At 37.3% G+C, this 25,717-nt stretch overlaps 3 protein-coding genes across 8 annotated transcripts; 2 read left to right on the plus strand and 1 right to left on the minus strand.

Annotated features, from left to right (window-relative positions):
- The first annotated feature begins 86 nt into the window (after nt 1–86).
- Nucleotides 87–10,741, plus strand: LOC135471877 (protein SET-like). Its single transcript, XM_064751286.1, has 8 exons — nt 87–395; nt 3,444–3,515; nt 4,551–4,668; nt 5,512–5,687; nt 5,877–5,950; nt 6,157–6,233; nt 6,598–6,666; nt 7,015–10,741. The coding sequence occupies exons 1-8, from the start codon at nt 111–113 to the stop codon at nt 7,377–7,379; spliced, it is 1,236 nt and encodes a 411-aa protein (XP_064607356.1). The 5' UTR covers nt 87–110; the 3' UTR covers nt 7,380–10,741.
- A 1,360-nt stretch (nt 10,742–12,101) lies between these two features.
- On the minus strand, nt 12,102–14,802 carry LOC135469962 (chloride intracellular channel protein 5-like). Of its 5 annotated transcripts, XM_064748631.1 has the most exons (3): nt 14,387–14,418; nt 13,836–14,004; nt 12,102–12,964 (listed from the first exon to the last, which is right to left on the minus strand). In XM_064748631.1, exon 3 carries the CDS (start codon nt 12,924–12,926, stop codon nt 12,231–12,233), a length of 696 nt encoding a protein of 231 aa, XP_064604701.1. In that variant the 5' UTR covers nt 12,927–12,964; nt 13,836–14,004; nt 14,387–14,418; the 3' UTR covers nt 12,102–12,230. The 5 variants fall into 5 exon arrangements, with proteins under 5 accessions (XP_064604701.1, XP_064604698.1, XP_064604702.1 ...); XM_064748628.1 differs by lacking the exon at nt 13,836–14,004 and having other exon boundaries at nt 14,387–14,802; XM_064748632.1 differs by lacking the exon at nt 13,836–14,004 and having other exon boundaries at nt 12,102–12,954; nt 14,387–14,404.
- Nucleotides 14,803–19,883: 5,081 nt separating this feature from the next.
- Nucleotides 19,884–25,682, plus strand: LOC135469963 (zinc finger CCHC-type and RNA-binding motif-containing protein 1-like). 2 transcript variants are annotated; one of them, XM_064748634.1, is made up of 7 exons: nt 19,884–20,044; nt 20,420–20,601; nt 22,232–22,343; nt 22,852–22,959; nt 23,650–23,744; nt 24,479–24,563; nt 25,040–25,678. In XM_064748634.1, exons 2-7 carry the CDS (start codon nt 20,489–20,491, stop codon nt 25,172–25,174), a joined length of 648 nt encoding a protein of 215 aa, XP_064604704.1. In that variant the 5' UTR covers nt 19,884–20,044; nt 20,420–20,488; the 3' UTR covers nt 25,175–25,678. The 2 variants fall into 2 exon arrangements, with proteins under 2 accessions (XP_064604704.1, XP_064604705.1); XM_064748635.1 differs by lacking the exon at nt 19,884–20,044 and adding an exon at nt 20,119–20,163 and having other exon boundaries at nt 25,040–25,682.
- The last annotated feature ends 35 nt before the right edge of the window (nt 25,683–25,717 follow it).

Genomic DNA, 25,717 nt, shown 5'->3' on the forward strand with positions numbered 1-25,717 from the left:
TTCACGTAGGCAGTCGGAGTTCTCCAAGCGCGTGCGTATTTGCATCCTGAATCCTCGCAAACTTTTCAAACGTTGTTGTTCACAAGTCAGATTGATCACAGCAGAGTAAGATGTCGTTTGCTGTGCCGTCCATGCCGGCGGATAATGGAACCCCTGTCAAACAGCAGAAACTATCCACACAAGAACCGCTGTCTGATGACAGCCATGACTTTGATAAAGAAACCCAGAGAGCTTTGGAAGAGATTGATTCGTGCCAAAACGAAATAGATGCTCTGAATGAAAAGGCTAGTGAAGAAATCCTCAAAGTTGAACAGAAGTATAATAAGCTAAGGAGACCACACTTTGACAAAAGAAACGAGTTGATCAAAAAGATACCCAATTTCTGGGTAACAGCAGTATCCTTTAATTGCATGATAACCAGTATGTACTGTTGGACATCACCTGCAAAATCAATGAGTAAAGTAATCTTTTGTCCTTCAATGCTGTATATTGTATAGGCCCTGTGTTTCACATGATGTGCATCCATTATTAGTGAGTATTGTATGTATACACTAATGAATGAATTGATGCTTTTGATGTTTGATAATGCCAGTGTTTGAATTTATAAGGAGTTCGGTAGTGTCGAATTATTTGTTTAATTGATTTATGTCCAGTTGTGCTGACACTTCATGAATAACAAATCTAGATTTTACACGATGATTGTATAAGAAACATTACCTGGACCTGATAAAACAAGATGAAACAGCTTTGCCTTTTTTGATGGCAATGTTCTGCGTTCACAGAATTATTTTTGTGGACATTTATCTGGAAGTCGGCCTCTAAAGTTTAGTTATCATTTGAATTTTCTAGTTGACAAGAAAGTGTTAACGAAGTAACAGTGTAGTGGCCATTGTTGGTGCAGTTGGTAGAAGTGCTGACTTTCAACTGCATTTCCTGCTTCTGTGACCACAATTTTAAATTCAACCCTGTCTTTCAATAAACTTAATGCTCATATCCAAATGCCAGTTTGATAGAATGGATGTTCACAATGGTGGCACCCAAACTTACCAGGTATAGAAAACAATGTCCTCTTTTATGCTCTTCTGGGTTGGATTATGAAGATTGTGCCTACTGATCTTTGTGGAAATATTATAGTAAGTTTGAAATACATGCCCTGTTCTTTGAGATACAGGAATGGACTCCATGTTAGGATGAATTTTACAATTTATGATAGTACACATAGTTCACCTAGATGGACTCCTTTAAGCCAGGATGTTTCCAGGTTTTGTCAGTGGTTTACCACTTGCACTTGTTGTCATATACATATTATCCAAAACACACAAAAAAAACCCTGCATTAAACACCAATCAAATCAGTATACAGTGGACTCTCTCAACCCCGACACCTTAATTAACCGATGTCTTGTCAAAACCAACAACATTTCGTGGTCCGTTTTCTGCACCATGTGACAGAAATGTTAATTGCCTTCAGTAAGCCGACTCTTGTCTATTCTGAACTCTGACAGTGGTTTGTAGTGCAAATATTTCCAGTGAGCGTTAATCTATCTTGTCTAATCCGACACAGCATGTTGCATGACATCTGTCGGAGTCCAAGTTTGGCTTCAACTTGCCTGGTGAGTGAAGTTCAGTGGGAAGGGAGATAGTCTGCTTATCCAAACTCTCACCTACTTCAGCAGGTGGTGATCTTCTGTCTTGATACTGTACCATACCTCCTGCAGAGATCAGAGTTTAGTCACTCTGATTGAAAGATGAGTCTGACACTGAGTAGCTCAGTAAGTGAACAAAAATGCCTCAAATAACAGTTGCCGTCACAATTTTCCCTGCTATTGCTCTGACAACATCCGACCATGGCCAGTAGACCACCACATCATCGCCGTGGGGAAATAAACTAGAGTGATAAAGTTCGATTTTTGCATAAAGCAATTATGTATATGTACTAAAGTAAAGTAGAGATCAGCTTCTTTCCATGGTTTGTTGCTATGCATCACTGTGCTCTTTAACAAGTTTAATTAAATGTATATGTATGTACAATAAACATGTTGTTGTTGTAGGCTACTTACCCATGTTTAATACACCGACATCTTGGCTAAACAGACATTTTTGTTTGGTCCCGAGTACAGTCGGTTTACAGAGAGTCTACTGTGTAAATATAAAACAATATAATCATAGTTTTGTAATGATGTCATAGCTGCTCTGTGTCAATCATTTGCACACTCTTTGATCACATGACTAAAGTACAGCTGAAAACAAAGCAAATTTAACCCAGGTGAGATAGGCATTGAAGGAGATTTTAGTATAAAAAAATAGAAAATAATAAATGTAAAATATAGCTTTTAGGTAAGAAATTCTTTCTGGGATAGTAATCAGAGTGTGAGTGTCCTTTAATTATGATATTTTCAATGTCCTGAAGTGCATTAAACCTTAGAAATCAGCAAAAATCAGCATTTTGTCCATTTAGCTCCATGTTATTTATCACCTCCTAAACCTACCATAAATTGTCAAATTCACAACTTCAGTACTTAATGTATTGAGCTGAAGTTTTGCACTCATTTGTCTCCTACAGGCAAGCTCTTTTAGGTTCAGATAGCCCATCCATGCAAAGCAAGTTTATTATTTGTTCATTCAAAAAGAAAAAGCATTGTAATGGTAATGTCTAATCTTTTCCGCAGTATTATGTATGTAGGTGTCTTGATATGCTTTGATATAAGCATTAGGAGATCCAAAAAATTTAAGCAAACACAACATATCTAAGAAATGTTTAGCTTCCAAATGACATTATTGTTATTTGAATGTGTATAAATTTTCATAAGTATTTGTTATTTTTACATTTTAAGGTTTAATGAAGCCCTTAAATAGGCGAGTGAATCCAATCAAATCATGTCCAAGCTGCAGTAAGAAAGGCTTAGAAAGCATAAAAAGTATTCCAGGTTACCATTTTATATATGATGTCAAAGGTGGTGGAATTATTAAAGGTACTGAGTGATATAATATTTGCAATACTATATGTATGAATATTTGAGGCTACATAATTCAGCTGTTTATGTAGCTTCTCAAGGTGGAGTTGTGCAGTACTGGTATGTCACTTCACTGTATTCATTCATACTCCTAGGAGATACACAATATAAGTTCCCGGTAGGTAAAGGCTACCGCGGCACGTAATTGAAATTAATACTTCCATGGGAGGTTATAAGTTTGCTTGTGTTTATTTGTTCCAGACTCCCTCTTTATCCCTCGGCGCACAAATCAAAATCCATTCAGTTTTGGTGATGAAGTTGAAAACCAGCCAACATGTCTGGTTTTGATAACTTTTTGTTGTTAATTTTGCTGGGGCAGAAATTTGCACTTTTAAAGTGCCTTGTAGTTCATAATCATATCAGTGAAAAGTATACTAATTGTTATCCATCCTTTTCAAAACTCTGAATGAATTTCCTTCACCCTGATCAGTTAGTAAACCACCCACAAACATCAGCTATACTCGATGAAGAGGAAGAAGAATGTCTTCACTACCTGAATATGGTATGTACATTTTCTTGGTATGTAATTAAGTTAGAAATATATGGTGCATAAATTTTCCACTAACATGTAGTCTCATCATAATTCTTTACCAAAAATGTGATGTATCCAAGGTCACAGTATTGATCTACAATACTTAATTTTCTTAATTTTTTTTAAAATAAAATTGGTGGGGTACCTTCAGTAATAATGTAGTCAGGTGCACTGTGCAAGTAACATTTTCGTCTAAATTTCACCCCTAAAGTACAAGGCCAGTAAATATATATTCATTATAAGTAAAGATGTACAGGATAGAGAGTAATACCAGACCAGCGACGACAGTGTAATAGCTGACAAACGGTTTTGTCAATTTAACTTCGGATATAATTCTAACTGTTCATGTAAATGCATAAACAGTAGCAATTTACATGCCCACTGCCACCATGGCTTTAAGCAGAATTAGGTAAAAAAAAAAAATGCAGTGATATTAATTGCAATTTTATAGACATCACTGATCTAGAATTCTTCAAAATACTGTGTTATCATCACATTGAACATACAGTCACATTTAAACAAATGCAAAGAGACCAGGCCTCGGGGATGCTTATTTCACCAGCAGAACCCTGGTTTATGCAGGAATACAATATACAGTGTACAGCATAGAGAGTAAAACCGGAGCAGTGACAACAGTGTGGTAGCTGGCAAATGGTCACATGTTATGTAAGATGGTCTCTTATCAATCCACCTCAGTTTTTTATTCTAACTGTTCATGTAAATGCATTAATAGTAGCAGTTTACATGCCCCCTAGGCATAAGGCAACTTAGGCATAAGCTAACCTGACCAATCCTCCAGATATGGACCTTCTTTTTGTTAGGCTTCAAATAGAATTTGTTTTGTTATATATTTTTAAAATTTTTCTGTCTGTGTTAAATTCTTTGAAACCATTATTCAGAAAAAAAAAATTATCTGAAGTTGGTGATAATAAATGTTATGTGGTAATACATTCCATCAGACAGTATTAATTAAAATTAAATCAAACAGTTTTGTTTTCCTTTCAGATAGAGGTAGAAGAATTTGAAGACATCAAATCAGGGTACAGAATTAAGTTCCAGTTTTCACCAAATCCCTTCTTTGAAAATGAATTGCTCTGTAAGGAGTTTCACTTAGCTGTCTCAGGTAAGTTTGGTCATTAATATTGTGTTAAAAATGCTAATAGTATTTTTTTTTTTTTTGGTGTATATTTTGTACATTGTAAAATTGAGAAGTATGATAAAGATTACAGCATGTTATGCTCACTGGGATGTGACCAATAAGTTTCCTAGCACATGGGTGTTTCGGCAGATTAAAATGTTACCACCAGGAATACCATGCAGTTTTGGGTTCTTCAGGATTTATCTAGTCTTCCATTGTTAGAGTTATCAATTCAGCTCAGAGTTTTTCGTATGTTTAGTGCATGGAGCTTGCAAATTGATCGTAGATATGTGCTAGTGGGCTTTTCTAACAAAACAGTTTATTTGATAAAGGCAGAATAATGCCCTGAGGCTCCTCAAAATAAAGCAAAATGTGTATCGTCTTGCACATTTGCCACTGAAATACTATTTGTGCTCTTCTATGTACAAGTAGATTTCTAATGGAATAATAAAAAGGTAACTCTAAAAGAAAGACTGGTTACGTGGGAAGTAAAGAAAATTATGCCAAAGAAAAAATTTTTTAATTTTAATTTTACTGCGTATTTTATGTCCTAAAATTTTTTGTATTTTACATATTAGGACACAAAGTACATATTAAGACATGAAAACCATATGTTCCGTGTATGATTTATGGCATTAAGCCATAACCATTCATTTATTCATGTATTCGTAAAGAGGAAAGATAGATTAGGTATGGTATTCAAAAAGAGACACAAGTAGGTATTAACTTACTGGCCACATTAATTGCAACTTATGTAGCATTGTATTGTCGTGAAACGAAAATGTTTTTGTTGACCTGTGTCATGGCAAAATGTTATGTGCGTGACAGGTGAGCCCGCCTCCAAGTCCACCCCAATAATATGGAAAGATGGAATGGACTTGAGCACAAAAGCCCAGCCTTTACAAGATAAAACCAACAACAGGAAGCGAGGCAGACCAGTCCCCCGTACATTTTTCTCCTGGTTTTTAGACAATGGAGATCCTTCAGTGGATGACATTGCAGAGGTGAAATATTAGCTCTTTGTCTATTCATTGGTTGTGTTTGGAAATCTTTGATAACTTTTTTATTGATAGTTATTTTGATAGGAATAGCCATTGTTAAATAAACTTTAAAAAGTGTTTTATAATTCAATGTGATGTATTTGACAAGAATCTGAGGGTCATTGTCAATTAAATTGTCTATGATCATTCAAGGTCATTAAAGATGACATGTGGCCCAACCCGATACAGTATTACCTTGTCCCAGAGGTAGAGGCTAACGGTGTTAGGTGAGTATATTATACCTTCTTGTTAGTCATCCTTATACTCAGAAGCACATTTCATTGTGCATGTGCTTTGTTCGGTCATATCTCTGTGTGTTCTTCCAAATGAAGTCCTTATCTTTGTGATTTATCGCTTAGTGATAAATTCTGTCCGAATGTGTGACTGTCATGTATAGACAATAGTTACTACTGTTTTTATGGGTTTGTTTCAGTGACGAAGACGAGTTTGATGAGGAAGGGGCAGATAACTCTGTGTATGTGATTGATGATGATGAGGACGACGATGATGGTCAGTACCTTCTCCAAGGTCATCTATAAATGTGTATCCATTTCCTAAAATTCCCAGCGTTTTTTTTGCATTCATGTACATTTATATTAATAAATGTAAAATTGGTAGTTCACTAGATAGCTCATCAATATGCCTGAAAGATCTGTTAGCTGTTGATGAATACAAGTTGTATGCTACACTTTTCAAGTGTGTTGTTACATAGCAGAGCAGAGCATTACCTTAGAGGTTCAGTGATATCCGCTGTCAAAATCATTATTTGTACCGTTGTATACCATCAGGTAATATTCTGCATGTCTTGACATGTAAATTTAACAACATGATTGTTCATAATATTACACATCATAATCATTTTGCATGTTGACAGTTTTGGAAGAAGTTGATGAACATGATGATGTGGAAGAAATTGGGGATGATACAATAGATGATGATGGAGGTATGTTATTGTGTGATTATGAAACCGGATGTTTACATTGAAATATGTCCTTTCGGTTATTTATTGAATTCGCATAGTACATGTGAGACATTACATACATTACGAGATTCATAATGTAAATGACACGTAAATTTACTGGAATGGGTTAGGTAATTTCTTAACTCGCTCTCTTCATGTCTAATTTTGCAATAAATAGTTTTCCTTGAAGTCTTTTGAAGCTCACCAGACTCACATTAGTCCAATCCTATTATTGTAGTGAGCTTATAGTGAATGTTATTAGGAAATAAACATTCCAGGTAGAGATTTTTTGCCCTCCTTTGCTGAAAGTTGTCCCTTGCACTACTTCAGATCTGGAGTCTGATGAGGTTCTCTTGGAAGGGGAGGTTGATGGTGAAGATGATGGAGAAGAGGAGGAAGATGACATAGAAGAGCTGGAATATGAGTATGAAGATAGGGTTGTGTTAGATGACACAGATGACACAGATGAACCGGGTGTGGCTGTGGAAAACCTTGTTCAGGTGGAGGAACAGGGTAGTCTTGCGGGAACGGCTGAAGAGGAACAATTATCAGTGTCAGATTCTACCAATGTGGTCACATCAGCTGATGGTGATGCAGATGGTGAAGTTGCAGAAGGCGAAGTAGTAGAAGAGGAAGAAGCCAGTGAGGCAAAAGAGACTGACCAACCTGCAGGTACAGGAGAGGAGGAAAAGTGAAAAGTGTGAATATGTGGTTTCAAAAACATTTTATGATACATTTTGTTTTCATCAGTTTACCCTTACCCTAGCCATTAAATGTTAATTAAAGTAAGTCAGCTAAACAGGCCTGGAATTCTGATAGCCTGGGCTTGTTCTCTTCATTGTACATACAACAAGCATCATATGAATTCAGTTTTCATACAGGATTTTGTGGGATTCTTCATTTAAGTACATGTACATGGGTACTTACCACTCAGCTGTGGTTTCATTTAAAGGATTGTAAAAGAATGTGTCTGTAGGTCTCGTTCAAAATAATTCATATCTGTCACAGGGTGACATTCTTAAAGAATTGATAAACACTCAAATACCTTTCGCTTAAAATCCTGATGAAATTTTGTTGTTGAAATGTATCAGCAATTAACATGATTTTGTAAGATTGTAAAATATATTCCAAACAGAAACTTCCAATATTCTCAGTCTACACTCCAGTCTATTGTGATTTGAAAATATCATAGCAGGCTGGAAGAAATTCTGTAAGTGTTAAAAAATGCTGTAGTGTTATCCTTGCAACAACAATATTTTATCCATATACTGCAGGCTGGTATCAAATAATGTGTAGAAGTTCTTATGGAAGTCTCCAGAAATCTCTCTTGCTTGTCATTGAATGGTTCAAATCAGGCAGTTCCCCACGATTTACCTTATATGTTGTACCCAAGTTGAACCACCTAAAATGACCATAAATTTTGTATACGACTAAATTGCTCATTTTTCTCAATTATGAAAGTTCTGTTGATTTTAGAAAGGTGTTTTGAGGCTTGCTTGGAACACCAGATGATATTATACTGGAAAATTGTAAGTTTCAGCAACAAAAATAATATTTTGTGTCTTAAAATTCCCTCTTGTTTTTTAGGTTTAAAGTGTTTTTTAGTCATTTAGCTTATTTGCTTTTCTCGCCCAGACAAACTATGTGAGTAAAAAAATTCTTTTTAAAACTGGAACATTACTGATCTAACAGTATATTTCATGAAAAATGTGTGCACCAATCCTGCACCTAACTCTTGTCACATGTTAAAAGGTCATTAAACCATTAGAAGATGCATTGCTTTAGCAAGACCTACACATATAGGAGGCCTCTTTGTTGGGTCATACTGCTTGTTAAAAACTGTCTGAATGACATAATAACCCGATTTGAATAATTACATTAATTCAGGTTTGGTAAAGGCCAGCTGTCACAAGCCTTGTATACAGATGTGTACTACTGTAATTCTTGAACCTTTTCGCATGTTTGCAAGGTGTTTATTCAAGCGTATTCTGAAGGCATTATTCTGTGTAGCCTGATTAATGTATACTTTTTGTGAAGCCCTGAAATTGGCCAATCCAACCAATGTAGTTTCGTCCAGAATAAAGTTAAAAATGTGCATAGGATGCACTGAAAGTTGCTATTTCAATTGTGAAAAGGTTGAGGAATTAGGGTAATAGCTGAAAAGATTTTTTTTTTTTGGAGAAGATATTCTGATCAATGGCGTTGGTCTGTCTTACTCTATTTTAGGTGTCTCAGTTCAGCAGATGTCCTGTTGTCATACAGTTTGAGTTAGGTATCAAGCCATGGCACTAGAGAGCGCATAATTTACTACTATTTAAGCATTTACATGTACATTAGGAAAAAAAACCTTCACTCTGGTGACAAGAGGCCGTATTTCACCAGTTACTTGCAACAATTTGCCAACTGTCACACTGTTGTTTTACTCTCTGTAGTGTAAATCTTATATTATATTACTAAAGCAGCACATCTAATGGTTTCAGCTTTGCATGTATTGAAAAGGTTAGGTAGAAAACAGCAGTGTATTTTGCTTTGGCTTAAAGAGACAAACTGTCCACTCATCGATTTTGTTCTTTTGTGACCATACAAGGCAATGTAGTATTTTCAGATCGCAATACTCTAACTCCAGCAATTTTTCAAGAGTGACTGAGTAGCATGCACATGTACTCAACCTCCATTTTCACAAAACGCTGTTAGACTTTCAGTTAGTGCATCATGCCAGTTGCAGGGCTGGTTTTCCAAAGCTATCGAACTAAGGTGACTTAAATCTTATCGTCAACATGAGCTAGACTTTGAATACCATTTTTACTAATATATACTATTTGTTACTTTTAATATAAAGGTCAGATGTCAGCAAGGTTAGATTAGTTTGTAAATTTTAATTTCATTATTGTCATTTTAAAGGCAACTAATGTTTTATGGTATTTGCATTGAGGTTGAAGGTTGCTGCATAGTTGCATACATGCTTTACAAAGTGTGTCGCTGCCTGATAGAGTGGACTGTTACTTTTAGACTTGGACATTCAGTTATCCAAACTGTATAATAGTAATGATTTATAGCCTTTGGCATGGATGCTCTCAGGGGAAGCCTGGTTTGAATGATACATCTAGAGGCTCAATGTTTAGTGACATGACCCTAAGATTGCAGTCCCTTTCTTCTTCGAATGACATGCTCAGTAACTTATGATTCATATATGCAAATTCTGAAAGTGGGGATCTAAGGGTTGTCTGACATGCATGTACCACTCATGCATCGGAATCGCATGTTCCAAGTCCATATGTCGCAACAATCTAAAATACAAGTTTCCAAAGGAATATGCAAGAAATAATATTTAAACAGTAAAAGCTTGTAACACGTAGGAGGGAAGCAGTCATCATTGAATAGCTCAACATGAGAACTAAGCCTGCACCTTGTATACAGTTGCTATTTGCCATGATCATATTGCTAGACTAGGTTGATTGGCTGGAACACTCACGCTCGCTTAACTGACTAATGAGTACTGTACTACATAACTATGTTTGAAGAGAATCAAACAGATCTATTAAGATGAAGTCTGATGATTTTACCATTAATGCCACAACAGCACTTTTGAGCTTTAGATCGGAAAAAAGTCTGATGGTGGATTTTGTATATACGGTATTCTGGCTGACATCAAATTCCCCGGCAACGGAGAAAAATATCTTGTTTCGAACAGTTTTTCAAATTTGGCCAAAACTAAAAATATTTTATTCATCAGCTAGGTTGGAAAAACAATCTACACAATCTCTATCCTTACCATAGTGGAAACTGAAGTTACGTGTAACACTTGGTATGTTTGCTAGTGCTGATCTGTGAAGTAGCCCATTATGATGAATCATGGAAGGCTACCAAGAAATCTGTTACCAAATGTTGCTTAATGTTGTTCTAAGACTGTAAAATGTGCTTTAGGTAAATCCATTGTAAATAGTATATTTCCTGTGTAGATACAATCACGCCATTTTTTTTTTTTAGTTATCCAATCACATGTACATGTACATGTAGGGAGTGATGTCCTGTTGAGTGTTTTAATAAAACATGGTATTATTTTAACATAATGCGTGTTCTTGCACTTCTATCTTTACTTGAATCAGAAACTACTATCCCTGTTCTATGTGTATCTACTGTGACCTACAATACGATTTAAGGTATATATACCTTCACCATGTCACAAACTACGCAGATTTTAGCAGGTCTTTTAGCAGAGCCTTTTGACTGGACCATAGACCTTTGTTGCAGGACAAGTTATGTTTTTCTTTTTGGTATTGGTCAAAGAAATTGTTCAATTTCACATTCACATGAAAACTGACATTGCAGCTGGTAGGCTACTTTGTCATTTAACTATGAAAAAGAAGCCCATGGAACCTACTGTGGGAAAAGCATAGGCTTGGCCATAATAATGACTCAACTCCCAGGATGTCCTGGAGGATGGATGCAGTTTCATATACTGTACCCAAATTCCCTGGGAGTGGGATATAAATGGAAGATGCACGACTTCCAACCACTGACAGATGAGGTTTCGCTTCAGTCGTAACCTTAAACATTTAACATGTTTTTTGTTGGGTCCGACTCACAATAGTTCTGTCTCCTTCATCTACGAAACTCACTGCCATCAGCCATGTGAAAAAAATGTACAGTATAAAATAAAATCAATAAATTCAGGACATAGTCAGCATGTGACATCCCTGATATTTACTAAGGTTAAGTTTGAAGACAAACACACTTGGCATGCCTTTATTGCTCGAAGAATATTTAAAGAGGTATGAATAACCTGAAATAACCTTTAAGGTACACAAACAACATAGTATACTACCTGTATGTTAAAAGGAGCTGATGTGATCCAGTCTCAAAATAAAAACACCAAAGATCTTGTCTCCTTTGAGTAGCCTGGCTCAATGTTACCAATTCTGTCCTTATAGTAGACAGAGTCAAGGCCAAGGTTTATAGAGCTGCATCACTGATATGCTGAAGAAAGCAAACATGATGTTTCAGTCTTCACCTTGAGTCACATATTTATAGTCATAAATAATGATTTACCATTACCAAACCCCATGTGATGCAAGCCAAATGAGGAAGCACCAAGACCGCCATTTATAAAACTTTCAGCTTGAAAGATGCTATACTGGAAATGCAGTTGCTGCCAGTTAGGGTTATGCGGACTTCCTCTCCAGTCGTACATGTGAAGGTATGCCAGCGGCCTGCGGATGGTTGTGGGTTTCCCTTGCGCTCTGCAGGGATTCTTCCAACAAAATGCAGACCGTCGTCTTACAAGTCAAATATTCGTGAGTACGGTGTAAAACACCCATCAAATCAATAAATAACCAATATTTCCACAAATTAGCATCAGGTGGTCAAAATCATAGCTAATGCACACAGTACAACTGTCAACGCTGTCAAATGTGAGAACTGCTTTTTATTTCATGAACTGGGCCCTGTATTCTTTGTTCAAGTCGGGTCTATGCAGTAGTGACACACTAACACATTTCAACATGCATATAGATCTACTGCCTCTATGCACCAGTATGGAAGAGTTCCTACTTAGAATCAGGTGTAATTCCATGACGTTTCCATCCATGTACAAATTCAGCATCTGGAGGGCACACTGCTTGAAAGCAAGTGCTTTCCAGGCCATTTTTTAAATATTTATGAATGTACACCATGTCATCTGGGATGAAATAGTTTCTGTAATGGCTACCTGCAACTAGCAGGTGCTTCAGTTTTGGCAGCAGTGAACAGTCCAATTCTGAGAGGTTATTCCCAAGAAGGTACTTTCCCTTGTGCTTCGGGCTTGCCAGGAAGGTCTCCAGCTTTCTCAGTTCAGCTGTCAATGCCTCTTTCAGCTGTGCTGTTTGAGAAGGGTCACTGTTCTTCAAAAGAGACACAAGCTTTCCAAAAATACCAGCTATAGCTTCAACAGCTTGCCCTTCATACCCATGTTGGGTGTCTACTAATGGAAATGTGTCATTAATATACTTGGTTATCTCCCCTGAATCCGAGATTACGTTGCCGTTCTCTTTGTCAACAAGAACAGGAGTGGTCCCTGCAGGATTAAGCTTCAAAAATTCGGGAGGTTTGTTCTGAAAATCAACTGGGATGACTTTAAACACACTGGGCCAGTCTTCGACTTTGAGATTCGAGTACATCAAAGTTCTAAGACTGAAGGGACAGTCACCTATGGCCTTTCCACTGCTGTCAGCCTTCACATAAAGTTCAAATTGTGAGGAACCCATCTTAAGATAACTTCTATTCCTCAGAAACCTACAAAAGACTAAGAAAGAATAAATATAAACTGAAGCAACATGACTATAACTACAGTAGTTCAATTAAAAAAACATTTAGATTTAAGGGTATACACCTTCTGTCTTCCACACCTTGACAAAAGTATGCCAACAAAGGCTGAGCTGTACTCGGTTGTATTATTATCGAGGTCATGTAGTCAGCTACAGGTTTTCTTTACTCATACGCAGAGAAATTCTCTAGTGAAGTAGACACCAATAAAATACATAAATGCCTCAATAAAACACCAAGATGCCTGTCCCACACATAATCACTTTGATATACATGAAAGATATATCCTAATATGCACAGTGTAGAACACCAATCAAATAAATAACATAAATATTTCCTAAGAAAATTATAACACATACCTAGCACATGAAGGCCACCTACAATAAAGTTTCCCAGAGTGAATGCTGATCTTGCAAACTATAGATAATGATATATCGCTAATTAATTTTGAAAACTGGTACATTGTAACAAATACAAAGTACAGATTATCCATGGCAATTAATTAATTAAAGAGCAAATTTAGCCCAGAACTCTGACCTAACTTGGGCCTACATGTATGTATGAAGTGCCGCAGTTTCATGAAAGATGTTTCTTTGTAAATCTTGTGTGTTGTACATGTTAGCCAAGTATAAACATTTGGTGTGTATTATGTTTGCATTACAAAGTAAAGCGTATGCTAAATGTTAAGTGAATATTTATGTAGCTGTATAAATAAAGTATCTGTGCACCATATATAGTGCCTTATCCCATACCATTATTAGCACAATTCCAGAGCTAATCTTAACCATCTGCTTGAATTATGCAAACCATTATGGGCTTATGTTTAAAGCATTGTGTAATCTTTGACTCGCGTGAGTGATGGGCACCTTGCTGCTCTGTCTTTGCCCGAAACTCTGAACAGTCAAATTAGACAGTACCTCAGATGAGTCAGTTTGACATTTGGTAGCCTGAGAGTGGCAAAGTGAATGACCACTTATAACCGAGACATGTCCAAGGCAGATCTAGTTGACCTATTGACCTCTAGCAAAATTTCAGACAAAACAAAATGACAAGTAAACGAATGATCTGTACACTAAATGCCAAAACTATTTCACTAGAGTAAATTATGACAATACTAAATCAAAGAGAAAAGATTTATTTATTTGATTGGTGTTTTACGTTGTACTCAATAATATTTCACTTAGGCCTATACGAAGAGGGCCAGCATTATGGTTGGGAGGAAATCGCGCAGTCAGAACCATTTATGTACGGTATATAAATGAATGTAATATATGATAGCAATGGTAGGCCCATAAGAACTTAATAATTTGTAATTTGTGTATTATGCGCAATAATATTGTTAATATATCAAACCAAATAGATTTCACTAAACATGAGGTAAAATTATCAAAAGCCGTAACACCTCTCAAGAGCTTAGGGTCCATCAGTGCACATCCACGCTGGGACTGCTCCTCGCTGCGGCGGATCCACGCCGGGTCTGTTTGTCGCTAACATCAAACCAAAATACCTTCAAATCGCGCCTTTATTATTATTATTTTTTTATAATAAGCGTTCATAATATAAAGTGTGACATACAGTTTTTGGTGTATTTAACGCTTATTTTATTTTATTTTTTGTAAGAATGCTATGGACTCCCCAAACAGGAGTTAAGCCACAAGTGGGCATTTTTGAAAGATAATACAATCTTAGAAATACGATAAATTTAACCGTAGACTCAGAAATTATGGAAATATATAGCAGGCCTGCCTGCTGACGAGGCAGTTTACATACAGTAGGCCTGCTAACGGAGAATGAATATGGTTACTGCCAATGTTCCAACACAGGCGAAACACATACATTGCTTTTCTCCCACTTGTGCGAAAAGTTAAACCAGCTATGGCTAGTGTTCAGATCATAATTGCCACACATATTTCCGACATACTTATAGAGGGAGCTATAAATTTATTGTATAATTTTGTTTTCCGTGCTCAGTATATTTCCCTATAGCTGCTGAAATTTTGCATGCCGTTGCTTTTCTGTGTTTCGTTTCAGTCTGTTGATATCGATGACGTCATCTCCGAAAATGAAGAAAATAGAGGCGTTATTAAAAGATATAAAATACACCGCAAACATTTTTTTTTCCAAATTGTTTTTGGCATAACGTTTCCCCAAAATCTTCGTTTTGGAGTTATGTATCCTTTCACTATGTTAAAATGTTGCCATGCAATAATGCAGCATATAAAGGGCGGTGTTTCATTTGAATACATCTCTGCAACAAGCTCAACATATCCTTAATTACTTGTAATTATTTTGATAGCTTAAAAATTGCGTTTTAAAATTATTCGGCATGTAGAACATCGGTTTTATATCCGTTTATATTTGCTGTGATTTTGTCCAGCTCATGCTGGCTTCCTCTCTAGTCATATGTGGGAAGGTCTTCTAGCACCCTGCTGAAGGTCGTGAGTCTCCCCAGAGCTCTGCTCGGTTTCCTCCCACCACAATGTTGGCCGTTGTCGTATAAGTGAAATATTCTCGAGTACTGGCACCGCGTAAAACATCAATCAAGTAAAAATATGCAATAAATTCAGTTTTATTATGTCTACGTAAATTTCCTCAAAATTTCCTCTACACTTAGTGAGTCACACACTATATGTGAGTAACGGAAAACTTATTTATGACTTATGCATTGGCCATTGTGACACGATAATGACGCATCCCTGTTAAGTCGTATCTACGCATCCATGGAGTCTTGCACACATAGCATGTAAGGTGCAACACCGAATATGGTCAGTTAATCTCTCCGTGGGAAAGACAATAATTTGTCGAAATTGAAATATAAAAATATATTCCGTAACCCGTTGTCACTATATTGAAGCCTTGACCTTGGCTTCACGTTGAAAATCTGTCGGGGGTTTCCATATTCGATTTCTCAAAACGATTTTCTATGCCCTTAAGGATACTAGATCCCCAAAGCTGTAAAATTTGGGCATTTTGTATTTTACGTTTTGATTCCCAATTTTCTTATTATTCCTCTCACTTAAATATAAACACCAAATTCAAATTATAAATACCTTTAACTTGACAAAATGAATAGCTTATTGTGAACCAACGTAGTAGTGTTTTCTTAGTTGCCACTGATTGGGAAGATGCCTCCTGCTAACATTTGTCTATAAACTGTACACACCTGCTTGTGAAGACCTCTGCAGTGTATACCTGTTGAGACAAACAGCAGCTTTAATCACTCACCATGTCATTGCTCCGAACTTTGAAGAGGAAAAGAAAGAAAGAAAAACGTTATACTTTTTTTCTCAAACTTTCACAAAAGTACATGTACGTTGATCTATTCAGTTCTTGATTGAAAATAATTGGAAAGAAATCATTTATGAGTTTTGTAACACATGCACGAGGCTCCTGTTGACATTTTGTTCAGTTTCTCCCTTTCTGTGTTTGAGACAATCATATGGTTGTTCTGTGTTTTTTTTTCAGCGTGGAGGTGATTCTATAGTAGCTGTACAGGCCACAAAAATGGCCAGCTCCAGCGTGGAGGTGATTCTATAGTAGCTGTACAGGCTACAAAAATGACCAGTGCCAGCGTGGAGGTGATTCTATAGTAGCTGTACAGGCTACAAAAATGACCAGTGCCAGCGTGGAGGTGATTCTATAGTAGCTGTACAGGCCACAAAAATGGCCAGCTCCAGCGTTGAGGTGATTCTATAGTAACTGTACAGGCTACAAAAATGACCAGTGCCAGCGTTGAGGTGATTCTATAGTAGCTGTACAGGCCACAAAAATGGCCAGCTCCAGCGTGGAGGTGATTCTATAGTAGCTGTACAGGCTACAAAAATGGCCAGCTCCAGCGTGGAGGTGATTCTATAGTAGCTGTACAGGCTACAAAAATGACCAGTGCCAGCGTAGAGGTGATTCTATAGTAGCTGTACAGGCTACAAAAATGACCAGTGCCAGCGTAGAGGTGATTCTATAGTAGCTACATGGGCTATGAAAATGGCCAGCTCCAGCGTGGAGGTGATTCTGTATTAGCTGTATAGGCTATGAAAATGACCAGTCCCCGCGTAGAAGTGATACTATAGCATCTGTACAGGCTACAAAAATTGGCAGCTTCAGCAAGGAGGTGATTCTGTAGTAGCTGTATAGGCTATGAAAATGGCCATCTCCAGCGTGGAGGTGATTCTATAGTAGCTGTATACCAGCCCCAGCGTTGAGGTGACTTTGTAGTAGCTTTATAGGCTATGAAAATGAACAGCTCCAGCGTGGAGGTAGTGATATAGTACCTGTATAGGCTATAAAAATGGCCAGCTCCTTCGTGGAGGTGCTGATATAGTACCTACACGGGCTATAAACGGGCCAGCTTACATAAGAAATTAGAATGACCAGTCCTGACGTGGAGGAGGTTCTACAGAACCCATATGGGCTATGAAAATTACCAAGTCCTGCGTGGGAGTCATTCTTTAGTTCCTTGCGAATAACACCGTACTGTCGTTCTGTTTACTTAAAGTCCTACTCAAATAATCATTGGCTTTCTCCATTCCATTCTCGTCAGATTGTGACAGAGCCGCCCCAATTCGAATACCACTCGCGTCTGTGTCCAAAATAAAAGGTCTCTCCGTAGATGGATAAGCAATGACAGGTGTATATATGAGAGACTGTTTTATACGTTGGAATGCCATTTCACAGGCATCAGTCCACGAGAATTTCGTCCCTTTCTCAATGAGTTTGTGTAATTGCTTGCAATGTGTGAAACCCCTTGATTTATTGTCTGTAATAAGAACAAGTACCTAGGGAGACTCTTACCTCCGCAGTGGTTGAAGTGGGTGATGGCCAGTTTTTGTCAACGCTTATCTTCGACGGATCTGTACTGACCCCATCACTGGAAACCACATGGCCTAGAAATTCTACCTTTCTCTGAAACAGATGACATTTGCTTGGTGAAAGATTAAGGTTGATTTTTCCATTCGCTAAAGAACATCCCTTAGTTTTCAAAGGCATCAGAAAATATAATATCATCCAAGCACAGAGGACATGTTTTCTAATTTAATCCTGACAGAACCACCTCCATTAACCGTTCAAATGTAGCCGCCGCGTTACATAGACCAAAGGGAATAACCTTGAAATTATAAATCCAACACGTGGTGCTAAATTATATTTTCTCAGCATCTTCTGGACTTGCCAATATCCACTGTTAAGATCTAGTGTCAAGAACCACATTCATCCTCTTAAGGCATCCAGACAATCATCAATCCTAGGAATTGGGTATGAATCTTTTCTAGTCACATTATTGAGAAACCTGTAGTCAACACAAAAACGGTGTGTGTTATCTTTGTTTTTGACGAAAACAAGTGGTGCAGCCCAAGGGCAGGAAGACTTCTGAGTAACATAGATTTTACTTCAGATTCCAAATCCTGTCGTTTAGATAATGGTAACCTCCTTGGGTGCATTTTAATAGGAGCAGCCTCACCAGTATTAATTTTACGCTGAACAATATCCGTACGACCGATAACATCTTTCCCTTTTGAAAAGGTCCCATGAGGATCTATCAGTAATTGTAGTATTTGTAAGTGCTGTTCTGGAGATAGATTCTGGTCGGTGAGACTTGTAGGTATCTCAACTTCCATCTCCTTAATGCGCTTCACTAGACCCACTACGATAACATACCTTCTTCGCATGCGGCGAGTTGAGTGTGTTTGTAGTGTTTGTGGTGTTAGTGTTTAGTGTTAGCTTCCACAATCCCTACCATAGAGGTAGAGGAGGTGTCACTGGTTTTACCCTGAATCAATATCTCCTTATTTGGTGGTATCTCCACTGTTTCAGCCACCATTACCCTAAAAGTACACGGTAACTGACTCTCTAGTATACACTACACAGTGCGGTTGCCTATGACTAACTTTGCTGCACCCAAGATCAAAGTACAATTGTGGCCATGCAATAAGTCATAGCCAAGAATATGTGGCACATCTATGTATGCTGTAATGGTAGGTTGTGTAACCACTAAAGTAGGTGTCATAGAAGTCACCTGTCCCAAAATGTTAACTAAGCCTCCATCTTAATGTGGCCTTCCACTGGTTTCATAGCAAGTGGGGCGAGCTCAATCATTTCCCTGTATTTACGGGGATGTAAGGCAGAAATAGATGAACCTGTGCCCAGTACACAATTAACATCTATACCATTCATTTTTGACGGTAAGAACAACTCATCATGGTTCTGTTAGTGGCTGGGTTCTGACTGTACAATACTATAGCTGGAGCCAGACCCTCGGCGCCAGCTATGCTTCGTTTCCCACCTTTCGGGAATCAGCTCTGGGCTCTGGCTTTACTGCTGAATCCTACTTGAATTTACGACATTGTGATTTCCAATGTCCCAAGATACCACAACAGTGACATTTCCCTTTTTTCCTACGTAGTTTATTTTCCGCAGCTATGTCAAACTTAGTTTCACTCCTGGACAAACGAACAACCAGATTTTTGTGCAGTTTGATTAGAGCTACTGTCTAACTTGTCTTCAGCGTCCGGTCCCTGATTGTTTCTAAAACTTCGCGTTGCATTTTAACTGATGGCTATAAGATTGACCAATCCCGGCGTGTAACCATTTTTAGAGACTTGGCACAGTTAGGTTTAAGAGATTTGCTTACTAGCGGTATATACTTCATACATCACAGGAGCACCAACAAACTTTAATACAGAATTAAAGACTTATAAAAGATTGTTTACTTGTTTGCGCATAATTTGATGCATAAAGGCAACATTTGATGTGTTTTGGTTTGAGATTGGCGACAACCAGTCCCAGCATGGAGCAGTCTCAGCGTGGAGAAGCCCCAAGTTGGAGGTGCACTGATGGGTACTACTGTTTGTCTCAAGGTCTGCTTTGGCCTGTTTTGAACAACTCAAAGAAGTAGGTCAGAAATGTACGAGGCTTTGTACTCGGGCTGGTACTGCTAGTTTTATGTTTCTTTGCGAAGAACAGCGTATTCTGTTTGTCACTCGTTGCAAATAGTTTGGGTTTAATTAAATCATAAAATGTGAATAGTATTGCCAAGAGAACCCACACAAAGATGATTAAACGACCATAGGTAAAAACTACAACATTTTTTTATTGTGTAAACATTGATAATCATGAAAAAAAAAATAGTATACGTCTGAGTAACAACAACAACACTTCAAGTTGTGAAAGTTTAACGCTATACCCTAGGTTATTGTGATTTTATGCATTTTGGGATATTTTAAGCTCATGTTGCTGCCACGTAGTAGAGTGACATAAATTCATAGAGGAATTATCTAGCGTCAATCTAGTCTTTACAACTGCTGGCATTGTATACTAACCCTATCATGATGAAATATGTAGAGTTCTTAAAGCTGGGACAAATACTAGTCACAAACCTTTCCAAAACATGTCATTTGTTATTACTATTATCATTTTTACATGTGTTTTAAATTATGTTTTTCAGTTGAACTAAAGATGTGACAGGTTTGGGGAACCGATTATCTTAAATTAACAGGGCATCAAAAGTGTCATAATGAGTGGTGGTTTGGCCCCGAGTAAAAGCACAATTTACGTGTCAAATTTACCATTTTCTCTAACAAACAACGACCTTCATAAAGTGTTTATCAAGTATGGACAGGTGGTCAAGTAAGTAACCTACATGTCGGATTTACTGAAAGAAACATTTACCGCTGTTCTCAAGCTCATTGTACCGGCCCGGATAGCACAGTTGGTAGAGCGTCCGCTTAGGGACCGGTAGATCCAGGATCAATCCTTGGTCGAGTCACACCTAAGACTTTAAAAGAGGAAGTTGTAACTTCCTCGCTTGGCGTTCAGCATGAAGGGGATAGTGCAACGACTGGTTGACCCGTATCAGTATAATGGCTCGGGCGGGGCGGCTTACTTGCCTTCGGTAAGTCGTCTCAGTGATGCAGCACTAAATAAAAGAGCGGTGGAAATCCGTCCTGCAACAAGGAGGCACATTACACGTGCATGCACCCTAATGATTCCTTCGTCGTCATATGACTGAAAAATTGTTGAGAACGACGTTAAACCCCAAGCACTCACTCACTCACTCAAGCTCATTGTAATTTTGCTGGTATCAACCATGATCAACCAAGTGTTTCTATAACCTGTTCCTTTGCTGGCCTAACTAAAAATGATACATTGTAATGTCACACATACAATCACAAGAAAATCTATCTTACTCGATCAGGTTGTCTAGGTCATGCAATCAATATGGCCACTTATAATGTCATTAAAGAGACCCCTGGTCTTGACTGTACATCTGCCTGCATGTAGGCTAACAAAGCACAAGACCTCAAGGTCAGTCTTTTTAAAGCATGATGGAAGCAAGCTTACCTGCCAGCTCATTCTGGCTTCCTCTGTGGCCATATGTTAGAAATGTAGGACATATTCCCCCCTGGACAATTTTGGGGGAAAATTCTAACCACTTAGGTTAAAAGCAAGTTATTAACCTAAATGAACTGACTAGCTGTATTTTAGCCAGCTGTGTATTGCTGCAAGTGTCGAAAGGCCTTGGCAGTTGAAAGTCGGAATTAGATTATGGATTATAGCTGGATAACAGATTATGTCTGGATTATTAGATGTTTATTTACAGAGATAATTCCTACCAAAGGCTAAACTCATTTGATTATAATATTGATGTTAATATCATAAATATACACACGTACACAAACACACATATATATGCCTTTCTTTATATTACCTGTCAATAAAACTCAGACTAGAGGGGTTAAAGAACAGTGCTTCATGAGGAAGTTCAAATCTTGTATATAGATGGGGGGAATTGTCAGTGGATGAATTGCCCATAAATTGTCCGGGGGGGGGGGGGGGGGGGGGGGGATTGTCTAGAGGGGGAAGTGTTGTCGTATAAGTGAAATGTTTTTGAGTGAGGCGGAAAACACCAATCAAATAAATACAGTTTCTTGCATTTGTAATGTGGTACTTTTTGTTGATATTATTTGGTGTTGTATATTATTAGGTATTGGTCATTAAATACACAATGGATGGGTTTATAAAAGTCACTGTGTTATTTAAAATATTGGTGTGTTAAATAATTAAAGATTGTTGCTAACTTTGAAGATAAATATATCCCTATATGTCACATGTGGTGACTATATAATGTATAATATTCTCTTCCTGTATTCCTGCCCAGTTCAGTTTTTGTGAAAAATCATGTAAATGTTGGAAGATTCTGTCGTTAAATCTTTAACAAATTTAAATGAGTGTCAGAACATGTTGTCAATGTTCACAGGGTAACCATAGTAAAGGATAAGGTTACAAGAAAGAGCAAAGGTGTAGCATTTATTCTGTTCCTGACACGGGATGCTGCTCATCAGTCTGTCAGAGCTTTGAACAACACCCAGGTAACATTAACTGGTCTTGTTTAATAGTGACAAGATGTTGTGTCACTGAAAGTGTTATATTTATTTGTTTCAAAGCATACATGTAGTTGTTTTATAGTTAGCGATGTAGGTTTTGTACATATACAATAAGATCTGAAGGCCAGAGAAAAATGCAATCTCATTGTAACTCTTTTAAGAATTTTTTCCTAGAATAAGCAACATTTGGACAGAGACAGATAGATCTCAAATTTTAAAGCTATGTGTTTACATTTTAAGATGACTATGTCAGTTTTTGTAAGACAAAAGAGTTAAACATTTCAACCTGTGTTCACAAATCATAGAACAAAGTCAAAAGATTGCATGTAACCTATAGAGATACATGTCACATCTTTCACTTCACAATTTTAAAGGCTGCTTATACAAGTCACCATATTGCCCAACACAGTAACAAGAATAAGTCTATGAACTTGATATTATGGTGTGATTCATGCATTTTGTTTTCATCAAAGGCACATATTTTTATATTCAGATGTTTGGACGTACAATAAAATGCAGTATTGCTAAAGACAATGGCAGAGCTTCTGATTTTATCAGGAGAAAAAATTACCCTGACAAGTCCAGATGCTATGAATGTGGAGTAAGTATGTCCAAAATTTTTAGTTCAGAGTACTTGTACATACATGAACAACAGCACTATGGTAAAACTATTCCAAAAGAAATAGTTACCTGAAGACATACTAAAAAATTCCAGCACTTTTTCAATGGGGTTCTCCTGCAAATTTTGTAACTCTTCAGACAGTAGTGTCATCTGCCCGTCTATACTTGAATAACAGTGGCAGCTATTGTCATTCATGGTGGTCTATTATATTATTGGAATCAGTGGTTTTGTGACAAGTAGGTAGAAGGTGCTGCTATTTTAGCTGCAAGACTTACTACCATTTGTAGAGGCTCACAGAACCCCTTTGTTTTGAATGAAAACTACAAAAGGATGGTGTCTGGACTGTTTTAAAGTTAAAAGTCTTGGCAGGCTCATGGTATTTAGGCATAGGTAAGTATGAGTTTGTAAAGCAGTCTTATGCTGTAAGTTTTAATTTGTATTTGTAGGGGTAGTGGTTGATTGTCCGGAAAGTGTGTGTGGAGACGGGGTGGAAGGGATGCTGGGGCGGTGGCTAATGACAATTGGGTGTTATCCATGCTTGCTTCCTTGAGCTCATTTAAAACTGTTGTCTTGAAACCTCTAACATTATGATCATCCAAATTCAAGTCACAAATCATCATCAAGCAGATTTAACAATGACATTGTTTTTGTGTGTTATGTACCTCCCAGGAAGAGGGCCACTTGAGTTACAAGTGTCCGCATAACTTGTTAGGGGACCGAGAGATTCCCAAAAAGAAAGAGAGAAAAAGAAAAGGAAAGACGGAGTGAGTATATTCTAAACATGCCACATGGATATCGCACTAGTCTGTCCCTTGGGATATATGTATTGTAGCCAGAGTAATTTCAGTTTAACTGTAATCAATCACTAACATTTTCAAGTCAGTTTGGCAGTCTGGCTGAAGGTCAGGGATCCATGGCATTGATTCAAGTTAATAAGTATATAATTTTACTGTCATCTTCACACAGTTCTTTATGAAGTGTGTAAGGTGCACGCTTACAAGAAATTTGGAAGACAAAACAAAACAAAAAAAAAACCTCATTACAGCTTTGCCATATATGCATGTATTGAGTTGTTTTAGTGCTTTATTTTTGCTATGCTTATATGTGAGAATATTAACGTCAGCAATGTTTTATGGTTTGAGGAAACTAATTTCAAACAGTGGCACCCTGCTGATGTCTTAGAAGTAGAGCTTCATGTGAAAATTCTGATCATTATAGTTCTTATTATAGAGTTCTTATTTGTGCTTGATTAATTGCCAGCCAGGTAAATGAATTTACCGTAAACACTGTGTGTTTGCATTTGTCATTAATGTTAAGTTAAATCACCTTCACATAAATTATGATGTTTTTTTGGGGAGGATGAAATGTACAGTGCTTTTTTTTTATTGTACTTAAACTGTTGGTGTTTTACCTGTAAATGAATGTTTTCAGAATTTTTAAAAATTATTAGACCAAAAATGTTGTGGGTTACAACTTAACCATTTGTTTTTAATATCAGGGAAGATAACAGTGAAGAAGAAAAAGACAGTGGCGAGGAAGTTATTACTGAGTCCGATAGCTTATCAGCTGCTATCAGTTACCAGGTACTACAATTATATAACATTTTTCCTGAATCTTTGTCTCCAGCATGATGATCAACTTTAGAGATTTCAGAGATGTTGCATTAGTTACGGAGTAATTTGTACTAGCAACATGTTGGAATTTTTGGTGATGTTGGATATGGAGGATATATTTTTGAATAACGTGTATACATTTATTTCCCCAACGAGGGGTTATAGCTTGTGACACTCAAATGTTTATTAGTCATGTCAACAAATTGTTATTTATTTTCTGAATGCTTAGTCAAAATGACATGATTTCCCATTCAGTGTTACAAAGATGCGAAATATGTTGATGGTTAAAAAGATTGTAGGTTGTGCAACATGGTAACCAGAATGTGATATTCCTTTATCTACTGTAGAAGTATTTATGTTCATGTTTGGGCCACATCCCCAGTTGTTTTGCCAGTGCCATATATATTATTCTTTGATAAACAATTTTTGATACCTTTGTTTCCTAGTATGAAAAGATGGGCCAGGAAAACCCCGCATTTTTGGCAGGAGCAAGTTTGTCTGACTTTGAAGACCCAGAACCAAAAAGGAAGAAATATAAGAAGGATGCATATTTCAGTGATGAAGAAGAATTGGATGACTGAAGAGTTTTGAACATTTGTTGCAAAAGTATTTGTAGCATAAATGACTGGAAGTTTACATGGTACTTTTATGCTAACTATGATCCTTTGTGAGGAGGGATATCAAGGGTTTGGAAGCTTGCCCTGATTCAGATGAGAGGGAAGGTCTACTGGTATAAAGATGAGCCTTAACTTATACTAATACATTGTAGCAAGATCAAGATCTTTAGGCAATATTTGTAATGGTATGGTACCAAATGGGCATAGAAGTGGTATCAGTATGCATATAAGTGAAACATTGTTTTTTAATGGCTGACTTAATGACACACGCGTATTATGTAACTGGTAAATGAAGCAGTTATATGACAGAAAATTCAGCATGACACTGTCTCTACTCAGAACAGTAAACAGTTTCTGCAAGTAGTATTGAGTTATTTATCCATTAGGCAGAGCGTTTGCTACTTACGTTTTTTACTTTCATTTGTAATTTTTGGTGGATATATACATATACAGATGACGATGAGTCATGACTCACATTTGTCCATTTCCATGGTTTTCTTGGTAACC

Source organism: Liolophura sinensis, chromosome 7 (assembly GCF_032854445.1).
Source record: "Liolophura sinensis isolate JHLJ2023 chromosome 7, CUHK_Ljap_v2, whole genome shotgun sequence".
Lineage (NCBI taxonomy): Eukaryota > Metazoa > Mollusca > Polyplacophora > Chitonida > Chitonidae > Liolophura > Liolophura sinensis.